This window comes from Carlito syrichta, unplaced genomic scaffold (assembly GCF_000164805.1).
Source record: "Carlito syrichta isolate Samal-C Ts95f unplaced genomic scaffold, Tarsius_syrichta-2.0.1 Scaffold305681, whole genome shotgun sequence".
NCBI lineage: Eukaryota > Metazoa > Chordata > Mammalia > Primates > Tarsiidae > Carlito > Carlito syrichta.
Window position 1 is genome coordinate 689438 of NW_007249777.1, and position 16989 is coordinate 706426.

General features: G+C 38.1%; 2 protein-coding genes across 4 annotated transcripts in view; one reads left to right on the plus strand and one right to left on the minus strand.

The window, feature by feature from the left end:
• The window catches only part of TFB1M (transcription factor B1, mitochondrial), a 51356-nt gene that overhangs the window by 10390 nt on the left and 23977 nt on the right, over positions 1–16989 (minus strand). For all 3 annotated transcript variants that reach the window (XM_021714582.1, XM_021714581.1, XM_008062241.1), the window contains exon 5: positions 14738–14857. In XM_021714582.1, the coding sequence (XP_021570257.1) occupies positions 14738–14857 (120 nt within the window). The remainder of the gene's footprint in view (positions 1–14737; positions 14858–16989) is intronic.
• CLDN20 (claudin 20) lies at positions 6636–7574 on the plus strand. The gene has a single exon (XM_008062240.1). It carries the CDS (start codon positions 6747–6749, stop codon positions 7404–7406), a length of 660 nt encoding a protein of 219 aa, XP_008060431.1. The 5' UTR covers positions 6636–6746; the 3' UTR covers positions 7407–7574.

Here is a 16989-nt window from a genome sequence, read left to right on the forward strand (position 1 = left end):
ACATATCAAAACAAAGTCTGGGGTGGGGGGAGAAAGAGATTTCTAGAAAAGTACTTTGCTTCTTGATGAAAGGTTCAGCCACACCCTCTTAGTTCTATTTCTTTTCTCCCATCGCAGCAGCCTCCCAAGGAGTCTCTGTGTCTCCAGTTTTGATCTCTTTAAATCCTCTACACCACCCACCAGAAGTACCCAGTAAACCACAAACCAACACGAGCAAACTCTCCAATATCATACATTGCCTCCAGTGGTAGCTTTCAAAGTCCTTACTTTAGGAAATTTCCCTTAGGAAATGTCAGCCACCAAGTGCTTCCTCTATTAGGTAGAGGTAATGGCATCTCTCACACAAGCCTGTCACTGGGGTCCGGTGACGAGAAAATGCAGGGAAATGCTTTCTCAAGCATTACAATCTATACAAACATGCAATGTCATTACTTCCAAAATATTCTGTTAAAAAATAGAGAACAGAATGTATGAATGTCCAGATTAGCATCACTAAACAACACAAGAAGGGAATCACATGTCATTTTTTCCTAAAGATAAACAAAACCTTCTACAGAAGAAACTACATGGACCGTGAGTCATTGAGCTCTGCAGACTCCTTTGACTCAAAATAGACTTTGCATGAGTGGGAAGTCAACATTTATGTGTAAAGTCAGAGATTTCAGGGTTAATTTGCTTCCACAATTTATAAAGACTGCCTCAGAAAGAGACACCTCAACACTCTATTTTCTGAGTGGTTGGGGGAAAGGAGCAGTGCTATGCAGTGTAGAAAGACTTCAAAAACTACCATGTTTGGGACCTTGTCCTATTCCTGCAATTGACTCATTTTATGACATTTGTCAAAAATTACTTCCCTATAGCCTACTTTTCTTAAGTGTGAAGACTCCTCTTATCTCGCAGGTGTGTCCTGAGAACTAGCAGTGCCTATCTAGCACATGGGAACCAGTTCATATTATCAACCAAGAGGATAAAACTAGAGTTGAGAAATTATGTAAAATTCGACTCCTGTCTAGAAAAGACTTATTTTTAATCTTTCAGGTGTAATTACAGTTCAATTCACATTACTTTATATATCAAAATCAGTTTGTGCATTTATTCATTCAGCAACTATTTTCTGAACCCCTGCTACATGAGAGACACTTCTCCCAGCACAGCAGATCAGTGATGAGCACAACAGATGGAGGCCCTGCCTGGAGGCTCCCACTCGACCTCAGAAGGCATGAGCTGCAGTGGGAGAAGCTGGGGGCACTGCGGGGAAGGGCCTTGATCTGTTTTGAAGTTAGAAACAAATCAACTTGCTGACTGAAAGGATCCCAGGTATGGAACCAAGGATGACTGGGATCTGAGGCTGGCCAAATGGGGGAGGAGTTTGCCATCAAGGGACACGAAGAACCAGGGAGAATGGACTGGAGAGGGTCAGGCATTTAGTTTTGTGCTATAAAAGGTCTGAGCTGTCCATCAGTGACATTAAGTGGGCAGATGGAAACACATGGGAGCACAGGGGAGAGGACCAGGTCAGAGATCTAAGCACTGGGCTAGAAGATTTATCTAGGAAGGTCTCTGGGCTAACGTCCACATCAGAAGCAGTCCTAATATTTCTAACAGAGGTCATTTCTGTTTCCACCTCTACTTTTCCAGCTCCTTTTCTACATACGAAATTTTGCCATGATTCAAGGTCTACAGTTAAGAAGTTTTTCCTTCCGAAGCAGGAAACTAATATTTTAAAGGTTGAAGAATTTTTTAAAAATGTTTTGAAAACAGAAATGCCTGTTAAAGGATGCTTAATGCATCTATACTTTCATGAGCTTCCTTAGTCTGGAGGGTAGAGAGGGGGCCAACTAGGTCCCACCATCTGCCATCAGGCAGCCTTACAGGGGTGTGTCTTTCCTGACCACAACAGAACAAGCTGGGGTGCTGATGGGACCTGCGGGGTTTCTTCTGATACAGCAGTGGTGCCAGTGCCTGCAACTCAACTCTACTTCAGCCAGTGTTTATACATAGACTTGTTTATATATTTCCATGAAGTAACATAAAAGAAGCAAGAAAAATTCCAGCAACTTTCATATATATCAGAATTACAACACTGTGGCTAAAAAGCAATTCCATAATTGCTAGATTTCTAAAAGCGTATCTTGCCAAATGCCAAACTTAGAAAACTCCAGACAAAACCAAAGAAGTCCAGAAAATTCCAGATAACTGAAACGTGTTTTATTATTCGCTACTTTAAAAGAAATGACTAATGTCTAACCTTGATTATTAATTAAAATTAATTCATCTAATTATTTCTTGATGTAAAATGGCTATGAATTTATAGCTTATAAAATTAAATTGAGGAAGAAAAAAAATGAGAACCAAAAGGATGGCAGAAAATATGCCTGTACTATTACTCCTGCACTACAACCTCAACACTGGATCATGGTTTTATCTGATGTATCTCATTCACATCACCTTGGTGTAATTTTTTCACGACATTTTCTGAAGTCTTTATTTTATAGTAGAGGGAATAACAGAAGAAAATTCAGGGCACCATAAACGAAAAATAACAATTTCAGGTTTACTGAGTCTAGTCAAAAATTGCTGGGATTTTCTTTCTTTTATTAAAAATTTATTTAAAGAAAACAAAAACTTTCTTCTGAATGATTATTTTGAAAGTTCACAATTTGTGAATCCTGGTTTCAGACAAGTCAACAAGCAGCAGAAAAAAGGCAGTCTTGACTACCATTTGCAGAGCACAAACTAGTTAAAAATATTTCAGATCATGTTCTTTAACTTAACTGAGGACACAGCATAAATTATATCTTTCAATTGAGATAAAAAATGCAAAAGTACATTACATCTATGTGAGTAAAACATAATATTAAAAGAAAAGAAAGCCTTTTTGTGAGCACCCAAATAATTCCTCTTCTGTACACAGTGACACAAAAGCATTTCTTGCTTTCAGGTTTCAACAAATCCTGTTGTAACAACAACTCCCTCCCTTCCCCGCCTCTCCTTTCTTATTTCTCCCACATTTCAAAAAATGAGATGGAGAACCTGGTATTTATCTTCCAGCACCATCAGCAGTTTTTACCTCTCTGATTTCTATGTTGCCCTTTGCTATTTTCAAGTAACTTGCTGGAGCTTTATAAAAACATTCAGAATCTCTGAAACGAACCTCTTGCACACGTTTCTTCTTCAATGTACCTGCTTGAGGCTCGAGTGAAGACAGCTGACAGAGGGAATCAAGGCAGGGAGGCTGCCGGCACAGGTACGGAAACGAGAAGCGTCTGTGATGCTTAGAGACCTCCCTCAGTTCAGATCTTCTATTCAGTTTGAATTATAAGTTGTAAATCTGTTTTTAAATATTATCTTTGACATAAATAAGTCTTGTCTGGAAAGTTGACTTTATGTTTCAATGAACACTATTAGAGACTTTCTGTGGCAAACAGCTCATGAGCTGAACACGGAGGCTCTGCTCTGTGTGCAGTGTCCTGGAGCTGCAAGACTAGAACTAAGTTCTTATATGTGGCCCCTCTGCTTTGACTTGCTTTCACAGTATTTCTTTCTTTCTTTTCTTTTTTTTTTGAGAAAGCAGGATTTATTGAGAGGACAGAAAAGCTCCCATAGTAGGAGGGGACCTGAAGGGGTTGCTCCTATGGTATTTCTTTACCACCACCACAGTCACTGAAACAAAGCATGCCTTTATTCTCTGAGATAGAAACTTGAGAGAACAGGCCATTAACTGCGTTATGCTTGTGGCTGGAGAGGGGAAAAAACATCTCAAAGTACTATAGCTAAAATGCCAGTATGTTTGAATAAAAGGAACAGAATAGTGACCTTCATTTTGAAGAACAAATTCTTTCTACACAAGTTCTCTATACAAAAGAAAACATTTGAAGACCAATATTCAATAGGAAGCTAGCACTATGCTAAACTAAATGCAATGTCATATTGTTTACACTGATTCTGGTTGTCTGTAATTTATCGCTGCCAGTACTTGTTAATTATGATGAACAAACTGTCTGCAGGTCTGAATTACAGTGAAAGCTATAAAATGTGTTTAATGGGAAGAAAAGGGGTATAATTGGTAAGCTGAGCTTAGATTAATCAACATATAAAGGTTATTCAGTCACAGTAAAAAGAGACAGAGAGAAAGCAAGCAGATGCTCTTAGAAAATGTTAATAGTAATTTCACTCTTAAAGAATCCTGAAGCTGAAAATGGTCCGGGAAGGCAGTAATTTAGTAAGCTGGCAGGAGTGTGAAATGCTAAAACCCAAACTTGAAAACAGCTATTATAAAACCGTAAACATGAGCTTGATTTTTTTTCTAGCAACTTTAACTTTTGTTCTATTTTGGTCTCAGACAGAAAAGAAGTGAACTGTATAATAGCAGGCAAATCCCAAAACTTAAAATCCTAGGGAAATCCTCTTCTAAAACTGTAGGATTTACATTTTAAAATTATGAACAAAAATAGAACAACGCAATCCAGATAGTCTAGGATCTAACAACTTAGAGAATCAACATTTATAACTACGGAAAGTTTGGACTTTTAACATAGGCATGGATTAGTATTACTTCAAATATTTAACCAAAGTCAGACATCAACCCTCTTGGTGAGTCCTCTGAAGCTGAGTCACTTGCCCTATTAGCACCTTATGGAGTTCTTTTTTTCCTGGTGGAAGAGGGAGTGAGTATAGATAGTTAATGGAGCCTTTTGCCTCCAGATTTAGCCTTTTCCCGATTCCCATGAGAAATGCACAGGGGGAGAATTACAGCAGGAAGTGCTGTGGTAAAGGGGGAAGAAGGTGCAGGGTGAAGGGAGGTAGGAGTTGAGAAAAATCTGGGTGCTGCAGGTCAGCTGTTGGAGACTGTGGCACCAGGTGATTTCCGAATGTCCTACTCTGAGCAAAGAATGGTGTTCAAGATTGGATCTTAGGTTTCTTTCTGTTCTAAGATTCTATTTAAAAAAAAAAAAATCAGCCTAAGGGAGAAAAGGAGAAAAATAAATCCAAATAATTTTAAACATCAACTGTCAAGTAATATAAATAAAAATACTACTAATGATGTCAATTATAAGTTATTGAGTATTTCTGTTGGGCATACATTGTTGTAAGCCCTTAAAATATATCAGCTTATTTAACCCTATGATATAGGTACTCCAAACCTTCCCATTTTCCAGAAGAGGATACTGAGGCACAGAGAAGAATAAAGCCAAGAACTGACCTAGGTGTTTTGGATTCAAGAGCCCATACTGCCTTTTGTGAAGAAAGTATGAATCACGATAGAGCCTCTAATATAGCATTCAAAACTGATTCGTAAAAGAAAGCCAGTACTGCAGAAATCAAATATTTTCCTCAATGAAGGCAGTATGTGCTGCCAGGTGGAATAGATGGTGGAACAGAATAGGACGATGGGATCGGAGGCCTTTTTGTCTCTTAAAACACAACCAAGGCAAAGTAGATTCAATTGTTTCCTGCCTCTTAAAAAAAATTAAATAAAGAGATAAATTATTTTGGGTATCCTTTCACATACAACCAATAATGTAGTTGCTATTTCTGGTATATAATTTTGAGATGTACTGTCACTACTTCTGAATGACTCAGAATTGCTGGTTTTGCAGTAGGCAGCTTTGTTTGGGTCAGGGAATGGTTCCAGCCTCAACTATAAAGGATCTCATATTCTCAAATGCAAAAGACAGTGGCTTAATTGTTCCAGTTTTGAGTACCAGGTACCTCCAGTAAAACAAGTGCTAAGTTTGGTAAAGATCTTGCAAGTAGATGTTGACTAGAAATTAGGAATAATCACACCAGTGACTCTGTCTTCTTCCTACCACTTTCCTTCCTACTTAATCGATTTACCTGGATCATGTGACTGGCATCTGGTGGGCATGTAGAAACAATTTGTTAAAGCCACATCAATACTTAAAGCTTTTCTAATACATATTTATAAACCATTTTTAAAAGATGGGTCTAAACTATTTTCTTCCTTATTACCTATTTGGTATTTTCATCAAAAATAAAATCATTTTTTAAAGCTTATAATGCTATTGAGATTCTTTATCAGATCCTACAGCTGGAATTTGAAATGTCTAATCTCTTAACAAGGTACATGACCACTTTACCATTTCAGCATCTTTTGAGTTTTCTTTTTTGAGATAAGGTCTCACTCTGTTACCCTAGCTGGAGTGTAGTGGTGAGATCATGGCTTAACTGCAGCCATGACTTTTTGGGCTCAAGGAATCCTCTTGCCTCAGCCTCCCAAGTAGCTGGAACTATACCCAGTTAATCTCATACATTTTTGGAGAAATGAGAGAAGTCTTTTTGTTGCCCAGGCTGGTCTGAAACACCTAAACTCTAATAATCTTTAAGCCTTGGTCTCCCACAGTGCTGGGATTATACGTGTGAGCCACCACATCCAGCCCCTTCTGAGTTTTAAAAATAACACAATGGATAGCCACTTTCTTTATGCCCTGTGCCAACACTACCCCTGCACAATCACTCAGGAGAATGTCCATCTTCAAAGACTGGTGGGGCATTTCTCCTTCTGGCCTGTAGTATCCTCATCCGCTGACGGGGAGAGGGTACTCAGATGTGCCCTTGCCTCCCACTTCAAAGGGAAGCCTTTTGTTTACTCATTCTTTCTCTCAATTCTTTCCCTAGCCTTTGCTATTTAGTTCTCTGCTGCATAGAAATAGCTGCAAGCGTGACTGAGAGCCATCAAAATTAAGCATCAGGATTTCCTAGGAGGACAGAGTTAACAGGACATCATGGCCTCAGCGGGTCTCCAGCTCCTTGCTTTCATCCTGGCCTTATCTGGGGTCTCTGGGGTGCTCATGGCCACTCTGCTGCCCAACTGGAAGGTGAATGTGGATGAGGGCTCCAGCATCCTCACAGCCATCGTGCAGCTGCACGGGCTCTGGATGGACTGCACGTGGTACAGCACTGGTATGTTCAGCTGCGCCCTGAAGCACTCCATTCTGGCCCTCCCTGTCCACGTGCAGGCTGCGAGGGCCACCATGGTCCTGGCATGTGTTCTGTCTGCTTTGGGGATCTGTACCTCCACAGTAGGAATGAAATGCACTCGCTTAGGGGGGGACAGAGAGACCAAGAGCCATGCTTCCTTTGCTGGAGGAGTCTGTTTCATGTCTGCAGGAATCTCTAGCTTAATTCCGACGGTGTGGTACACAAAGGAGATCATAGCAAACTTTCTGGATCTGACAGTTCCAAAAAGCAACAAACACGAACCTGGAGGAGCTGTCTACATTGGATTTATTTCGGCACTGCTGCTGTTCATCTCGGGCATAATTTTCTGTACTTCCTGTATAAAGAAGAATACAGAAGCTTGGCTCTACCTGCCTAGGCAACAGCCTCTCTCCACCACACAGCTAGAGAACAATTCAGCACACAACCTGAAGGACTATGTGTAAATAACTGTGAGAGGTACATGGATGAAACTTTTGGGTGCCAAGTGGGGCTTTATTTTACATTTAAAAAAATCAGAATTATGCTTAACTTTCGCCACAAAGAAAGTAGAGTATAAAATACTTTTAAAACTATGAGGTAGTTTTAAATGGCAACAAAATTATCATATACAATTATAACTGACTTAAGATTTATTTTTTATTGTTTTCATGTTTATCTAAAGGTTTATAATCGAAAGAGGTTTTGATTATAAAGCAATTAATTAACAGCTTTTCTCCTTTTAAAGACAACTTGTTGATAAATCTTCCAAACTGAATTTCATAAAAGAACGAAACTGACAAGTATAGAGAGTACCTGGCCTTAGTGTTAACCAGGAAGACAACCCACTTCTGCTGCGCAGTTGGCAACACTTGAGGAGCATGCTTCTATGTTAGAGTCACAGTGTCTAAGAGAAGAGCTGGGCACTCCATTCAGATGTGGCCAAAACTATCCATCCCTGGTCCCTATCTACTGCGACTGGCTGTCCCTTTTTTCATTTTAGAAAGCTACCTACATACATTTGCAACAGCTGAAAGTATTATATGCAAACTAAGACTTGGCAGAACAAAATAAAATAAATTGGTAAATGCTACTACAGCAAAAGAAAACCAAATCAAATACAAACTAAAGTCTCTAGGACAAACATTAAATACAAGTGATAAAAATAAAAGTTTTTTTAAAAATGTACATGAACTCTCCTCTTCTGCTCTAACAGGAAGATTCTCCAGATTAAGGTCTCTCATCCTAGAACAATTTAGATTTACTCCTACCCCATCTAATCTCTCATTTATTAGTATTTGGATGATAAAAGCTACTTTTAAGCTATCATTTTTTCCCTCAAATTTGATTCAAGTCACCAAAAATGTTCTCTTGAACATTAGCTGCTTCAATTAGCTAATGAATGTGAAAATACTTTTAAAGTACAAAGATAGTTGTATATTTTAAAATATAAGTTAAATTATGATATGTAATTCAAATATTTTAAAAAGAAAATAAAAATTGGATTTTCTATAGGTGCAAAGGAAACATTGCACACTGTTGTTTCTAACAATTTATTTGTTAATTTAAGCTTAATCACTGTCCATAATACAATGGGGTAAAGGGGGAAAAAGTTTCTTTGTACATGAGTAACACTGGAAGTATATCTTTTATGTGAGTAATTTTCATTTGTGCACATGGAAGTTGAGACTACAATATTTCATACCTATTTTACTTGCTAAGAGCATCACTCTCTTCCATAACAATGTCATTTGCTATTAGTGAAATAGATAAAATGAAAAGATACTATTCTATATGAGAATTAGGAAGGAAATCATTTCACAGAAGGTTAAAGGACTGTTTAAACTATATTCCTTTTAAGTGGTCAAAATATTAAAAATAATACTGGTGATTTATTTCACCCATGCCAGCCCTGGCATGTCTCCTTTTCTTTTCTGTCTTCTTTCTCTAATAAGCTTTGTTTTAAAACTTAATACATGTGACAGGACTGCTTTGACACATCTATGGTTCTTTCACGTTGCTTAACATGACCGGGTTTGTATTCAGTCTATGTAGCCTATAGTCCTACACTAAAGTTCACTGTAAATTTGCTGTATCATTCAGTATACATCAAAAAATAATTTTTATTTAGCTCTGAAACATTTTCTTCCTAAATAGACACAGGAATGCTTCAGGCTCTCAGAAAAGCTGCCATTTCATATGACACAACGGCCCATTCTGTGCAGCCCGGAGACGGCAATGATGCTGTACACAGCAGTGTGGAGTCTCCCCACCCCTCTCAGATTCACCCCCGCCATATTCATTCCTCCACCTGTCATCCTCCCAGTCTCACCTCCCTGCGGCCCATGTTCCCACTCACCTTTCAAGGATCACACGACATTTCTGCAAACTCGATCCTGACTCAGAGAAGATTGGGGCCAGCAACTCTTGCTTTCAAAAAATGCTTCATTTAAACAAATTATGAGTTCAATAGGACTGCATCTCTAGCTAGACTGGGACAGGCAGCTCTTTTACCTCTGTATGCTCAGTGACATGCCATAGAAGTCCTTACTACCACATGCCTGTCCTGGTCTAAATCCTCTCCATACATTGACTGGCTGAAATCTAGCAACTCTACCAGGCGGGCACTAGTCTCAGAAGCTTACAGGAAATTGAGGCACAAGAGAAGTTAGTAAGTTCCCCAACTTGTTCAAAGTCACACAGCTAGTAAGTGAGGAGATGGATTCACCTAAGGGAATCAGGCTCTGGAGTCAAGCCAGCAGGGTGCCAGTCCTGTCCTGGAGCATGGTCACACAGTACACATACTTAATTAAAGTCTGAGTTTCTGTATGTGAAAATGGGACAAACATGGCAGCTATTCAAAAGTTGTGAGAATTAAGTGAGATGATACACACAAAGCAGTCAGGGCATAGAAAACATGCAATGAGTGCTACCCAAGAGTTTTTAGTCTAATCCAATGACTTTCAGTGGAGTGAGTTCAGCCTGCAGGGGATGTGTGGCAATGCCTATAGATATTTTTTGGTTGTCAAAACTGAGGTAGTGCTACTGGAATCTAGTGGGAAGAAGCCAGGGATGCTGTTAAATATCTTAAAAATGCACATCACAGAGTCCAGCAACAAAATATCATCTGGCCCCAAATGTCAACAGTTCCAAGGTTGAGAAACCCTGGTCTCCTTTATTGAATATACTGAAGTATTCATTTTTCTTTGATTACAAAGTTACAAAACAAAAACCAAAAGAATCAAATAATCAAAACACACACAAAGAATATCGTGCTTATTTTTACTTACGGTGTGTGTGTGTATCTATACTCACATATACATCTATGACTAAAGAATTCATCTAATAATTCTGGCAAAAATGGTAAGGTCTTAAGTCAGAAGAATTGAGTGTAAGATTGGGATGCATTGGGAAAAGTGTGGGTGATGTAGAAGTTGGTGACTGTTGACTACTGTGAGGGGAAAGCTGTTGGGGGGTCTGCTTAGATGATCCAGGTTTAGGCCTGGATGTCCTGGACCAATGAAACTGTCATTAGTCAGCATATGAACACGTGGGAAGGAGCAGGCCTGGCAGAGGGAGACAGAAGTAGGTGCAGCTTTGGAAATGGACTCTGGTTTCTTATGCTCTCACTTTCATCACGACATTATTGGCTATACACCTTCAGCATAGGCTAACTTTATTGACATTTCAGATTTTACAGCACAGCCTATAATTTTGCAGAACACTGTTGCATTATTATCTTATCTTCAAGTAACTTCTGTGTTCACTTCATTGCATTTTATACATATATAAAAGTACCAGCTGTACAAATGAAATTTTGTTTCTTCCTTCCTTAGATGTATAATACTTATTGCTTATTTTATTCTTGAGCAGTGATGACAGCACACTAGCATTAAATTAGAATTGTATTAGTAAACACTCTTGTCTATTCAACATTTATTTTCTGATTCTTAAGGAGGATGGCTCTGGTACTTCTCTAATTATAAAACTGGCTTTTGGTTTATATTTGTTTTTATTTTGAATTGGCCCGTTTTCGGAAGAAATTTGAGGTAACACACAAAAAAGTTGTGGATAGGATAAGCAAAAATAACTTCACTGATAAAGGTGAAAGACAAAGTTTTAAAGAAAACTAAGACAAAAAAAATATGATTAAATAATCCTGGCTAAGCATGCTAAAGCAACTAAATATGGATCTTAGAACTTCAAAGCAACCAAGGCAGAGAAGGCTGAGTAAGTGATCTTATAGCTCTGTGTACTGGCAGGAACCTAAAGGATGCTGTCAGTGCCCTGCCCAAGCTCCTTTCGTTGGGCCAGGGTACCCATTCCCCAGTTGCTGGAGGTGTTGGGAGCTATGACTCCCAAAGCTGGAGCTGCTCTACCAGGAGGTCACTGCTATGTGCTCCCGGCAGGCAGCCAGCAGCAAAGGCTGACTGGCACAGGGTTCCAATAGGCCAGTTGTTTCAGGGAGGACAGACTCTGGGGACAGTCTGTGTGGCTGAGCACCCACCATGGTCCAGAATGCAGCTGGTCTCCAGGAGGAACCATCTTCTTGCTTCGTTTTCCCTGCCCTCTCCTGCTGCCTGCCCTCATACCCCCTGTCCTGAAAGCCCTACTCAGTGCCTCACCTTTATGAAAACCCCATTACCGCCGGGCTCAGTGGCTCGGCCTGTAATCCCGCGCCTTTGGGAGGCTGAGGTGAGTGGATTGCCTGAGCCCGCGGGTTCGAGACCCGCCTGGGCAGCAAGACCTCATCTCTACAATAAATCAAAAAATCAGCTAGGCGTGGTTGCGCATGCCTGCAATTGTGGCTACTCGGAAGTCTGAGGCAGAAGGACCGCCGGAGCCCAGCAGGTCAAGGCTGCGGTGGCCGGGAACGGTCACTGCACTCCAGTCTGGGTAACAGAGTGAGACTCCAACTCAAAACAAACAAACAAACAAACAAACAAAAAAAAACCCCATTACCTAGGATTCTAGGAACACAATACAGACCAAACATTGACGTCTTAGTTAAGCAGGAAAACATTAGTCTTCTGATCTTATGTCCAAATGATTTTCAAATACAAGGTAATATAAAACAAAAATAATATCCTATATATCAGATTTCAAAAAACACAAAGGCATGAAAAACAGCTGTCTCTTCTGTGAACCCATCCACGTACTAAGTTTAAGATTGTCTCCTACAGATGTCATGGCCTCAACAGTTAAGGGCAAGTGCAGGTGGAAGCCTCTAAAACACTGTCCTCAAAGGACAAGTGTAAATGCCCAAGTCCAGACCTTTTCTTTACATGTCATGGATATATCATCTTTAGTTCATCTAAAATTTTACTGACATTATTTAAATTTGTACCACATTTAGGGGTAACTTGTTCTATTCTTCTAAATAGAAAAAATTAAATGTAAATTCTATATATGTCTTAAAATTATAATCCCTACTATTATACCAGAATACTACAACTTAGTTCATAAATATTGTTTCTATCATAACAATAACAACTACCTTTCACTGACTGCCTCAATGTGCCAGATACTCATATTTGGCATTTTGCATGATTATTTTTATTCCTAACAAATGTCCTTCAAGGGTGGCAGTACTGGCCCAATTTGGATGTGTGAAACTCAGTCTGTTAACTTGACCAAGTTGTCATAACTAGAGGTACTGGAATTCCAATAGATCTAGCTTACTTCAAAGTCCACTGCCTTTATCGGTGTAAATAAAAAGTAGTCTGTTAGAATTCTCCTATCTAAGTGATTTTCCCACTAGGTCAGAGTATAGGCTATCGGTGAGAATGAAATTCTGTCCACTCCATAGGAAGGATGTTAGATTATAAGGCCATGACCACAATTTATAAGAAAAAGATGACACGGCATTTTGAGGGATTAGCTAACAGCTCAGTATTTCTCAAACTTTAGTAATGAACAGTCTAGGTTAAAAAAGTAAAAGAAGTGCGGGACTCCAGAAATACCATAGATTCTCAGGGATGTACAGAAGCTAGCTTGAGAAACTTAAGGAACAATTTTTATTCTGTCATGAAAACATTTTTTAGTCGTGAATTTACATTGCAAAAGAATTTTGTCTTGTAGTTGGTAAAACAATTTCATTAACTCAACAGTAAAATTCTATAAATTCAAACTTAAGATCTACATACAAACTCTAATGGTTTAAGAAACACTAAAGTAGACCAATTACTTTAGTTTTAGGAACCAAAGAGGCTGTCTTTTTTATAGACAGAAAAGTATCTAGGGCTCAAACTTTAGGCCCTATACTAGAGAATTTATTGAGAGTGAAGTTCAACTAGTCAGAACAGGAATGCAACAGTTCCACGGTAGTAGACGTTCTGCGCTTAAAACTTGATTAGGTTGGTTAATTGTAAGACTGATAAACAGAAGGAATAGCAGATTCTCACAGAAAAAAAATCCAAAGTGGCTAAAACAAGTCCCTCATATTACAAAATAAATTCTCCATATCTAATTCTTGGAATTTTGACTGAAAGTAAGAAATGTCAGTGAATTTCTTCTGAGCATTAACTTCTCTCTCCCAATCACGCCAGAAACCTACCTGACCTGTTTTCAACATGTGGCTTATTGCAGTGACCTGTGTCTAGGACTTTCTCTTCTTGCATTCAGAAGGCTTAGCCAGAGTGACAGTTTTGAGTTGTTATTTTTTCGCCTGTATAAAAACTCTTCTTATTTGCGAAAATAAGTTTTTTAAAAAGATGCTTAATGTAACTATCAGTAAAGTTCTTTCTGGCTTTCCTCAGAATACTCTTGCTCTGCCATAATACTGTAAAACCACCTCAGAGCAGCAGAGGATTCTTTTAGACTAACTACAATGTAATCATTCGATTTATTGTTTTCCTTTATGGTAACACATCCTCTCTCCTCAGTGGTAACTGCTTTGCTAGATTACAAACAAATCTCCTGTATGTAATATTTACAACATAATGAAAAGCATGAAGAAAGGCGCCATGAATATGTTTAATTTGCCAACAAGTAAACATTTCTCAATAAAAAGAGAATGAAAGACATAGCTAGCTTTTTTCAAACAATATTTTCTTGAAGCCTTAAACCCAGAGAAGAGAAATTTTAACTAGCAAATAACATGTGTACCTTACCCCTAAGTCAAAGATAAAGTTGACATTAACTTCTAAACACCATTAAATACTCTCAACTAAGTAACTCAGAGTTAGAAACTTTCCACTAAAAAATGCTAACATCTATCCTAAGAAACATTTGGTGGTTCTTAGAGAGTCTTGGGATTCTGGTCTATGGTAATAAGCATAACTATAAAAGCCTCTGAGTAAAGACTTTGGTTTCTGATCTTATGGGTCTTACACTATTTAAAACCTTCTGCGTATACACACACGCATGACAAGAAAGCAAGCTATATGATCATTTGGGTTTCTTTCACTATAATGAAAAAATTTCTCTCCTGCTAAGAGGAGAGTCCCTGAAAGTACAAATGTGTTAAACTCAAGGACAGGGTGAGTGTGTAACTTATCTTTCACATGGGTATACTTTTAAGAGTAACAGGGGAAGATGATTATGACACCACCAGGTAACATGCATTAATCTTGGTATTTGGTTGCCCCACCTAAGGGGGAGAAAAATTAGAATAAGAACCAGCAACTAATATTGTGATTTTTGTGGTTTTCATTCAGGAGAAATAAAGAAAAGGTTAAGACGCAGTTTGCATATAAACAAGGATTCAATCCTAGAGATTATTTCCTAGGACACAACTTCAAGGGAACACACATTACAACTGAAATCCTAATATGAAAACAAATAAGCAGAAATTTACCTCTGGTTTGGGGACAAAAGCTCGTCCTGGAATTGTGAAGATGTGCTGAACCTTGCAGAGGTACTGTGCCATGACAGACAGGCGACTGCGCTGCCTGCTTCCGGTATTGGCTATAAGTCTCTGCAGAAGGATGAAAGCAGATGTTAGCAAATCATTGATTAGGTCTGATCATTTAGGACAGAGTCAGCATTCCATTATTTCAAGACCAGGTGGATTTTTTGAGGCAAATTTTAAAAACACAGATTACCTGACACAAGACATGTAGTCAACATGGGAATATTTATTCTCCCCAGCATCAACTGAGGCACGCCTAGAAAGTGTGAATTATATCACTAGTAACATACTCAAAAATTCAGATCCGAGACTCCCCTACCACCACTGCTAGGATTTTCAAAGCACTGTTACATTCTGTAGCAGGAGGTCCTATATAAAGCAAGCAATCAATAAATATCTGATGGTGAAATTAACAAGCATAACAAAGAACTAAAGATGCTTTAATATTTAATTTTCTGAATTACCCCAATATATGAATGAACATTTTTAATGGTGTGTGTTTCTATTTAAATGTAATAAAAACTTGAGTACACAGAACTCTTGGAGAATTGGCTGTTCCTGACAAATGATTTCTACAAAAACCTAATCATTTATTCTTTTAAACTCTCATTTTTGTTTTGAAATTAATTAGGTATATTCAAGTTAATTTGTAAGTACAATGCAATTAAAATCAAAATCCCAACAGGATTTTTTTAAAAAGAACTTTAAATTAATTTCTGTATATATTATTCTTAAAAATTAAATTCCATATACAATTTGTATGAGGCCAAAACGGCTAGGACACTCCTGAAGAATACCAACAATGCTGATGGCAGTTCTTGCCCTACAAGACATCAGAACTGCCAGGGCACCGGCAAACAGACCAGTGAAAAAAAAACCTAAGAAACAGACCCAAACACATGTGGATATCTGATACACAACAGATGTGATGCTGCAGCTGCTAATGGGAAAAGGATGGATCATTCAACAAGGGATAACAGTAGAATCAGATATCTACAGGAGAAAAAAGTAGGTCCTCTATCTTGTACTATAGCCAAAAATAAATTCTAAGTGAATTAACAATAAATAAAAAGCAAGACATTTAAATTTTTATAAGTAAATTATCTATGACCCACATGGTAGGTTATAATTTCATAAAAGAAAAGACTGATATGTTTTGTTCTACTAAAATTAAAAATTTCTGTACAATAAAGACTATACTGTAAATGTTTATAAGTCACAGCTAGAGAGAGGGTATTTGAAATTCATATATTTGACAAAAGATAAGAGGTAAGACAGAGGTATAGACAGAACTCCTACACATCAATAATCATAAGTCACTAATACAAAATATGATCAGGCAATTCACGTAAGAGCAACCCAAATGAACCATAACCATAAACCATGTTTGACCAAATTATGAAGTAGGAATATACAAATTAAAATCATGATGCAATATAATTTCATACACATGAAATGAACAATATTTTAAAAATAATAATCTGGTAGAATGTAGTATTGCAGAGTATCTGGAGCTACAAGAACTCTGACACTGCTAGTGAGAGGAGAATTGGTCCAACCATTATGGAACATAATTTGGCAATATGTAGCCAAGCTGAAGTCATGTAAACACTGGTGACCCTTCAGGTCTCTCTTTAGGAATACATTCCAGATAGCAGTTTACATACTTACACAAGGAAATATGATCAAGAATATTTACTGTGGCATTATGTGTCACATCCAAAAACAGTAACAAAATTATATGAAAGACCATCAACATGTGAATGAATAATTTTAGCTGGGCATGGTTTCTCACCCCTGTAATCCCAGCACTTTGGAAGGCAGGAGGATCACTTGAGCTGAGGAGTTTGAGAACAGCCTAGGCAACATAGTCAGGCCTTGTCTCTATATAAAAACTAAGTTTAGCAAAAAGAAATTTTAAACATAGATAAAATTTAACAATTTTGACAATGCAATATGAAATAATAGTTAAAATGAACAGGGGATATCAATGTAAATCTCAAAATAAAGTAAAAAAAATTAAGTTGCAAAAAATATATATAGTATGATGCCATTTGTACAAAAACTTCAAAACATTACTCCTTATTATTTAGTCTCTGTGTGTGCCTGTGTGTATCTGGTGCAAGCAGAAAACATGACCAACTCTGAGAAAGTACAACTCATAGGAGGGAAAGACGGGGTTGAAACATACCTACAGC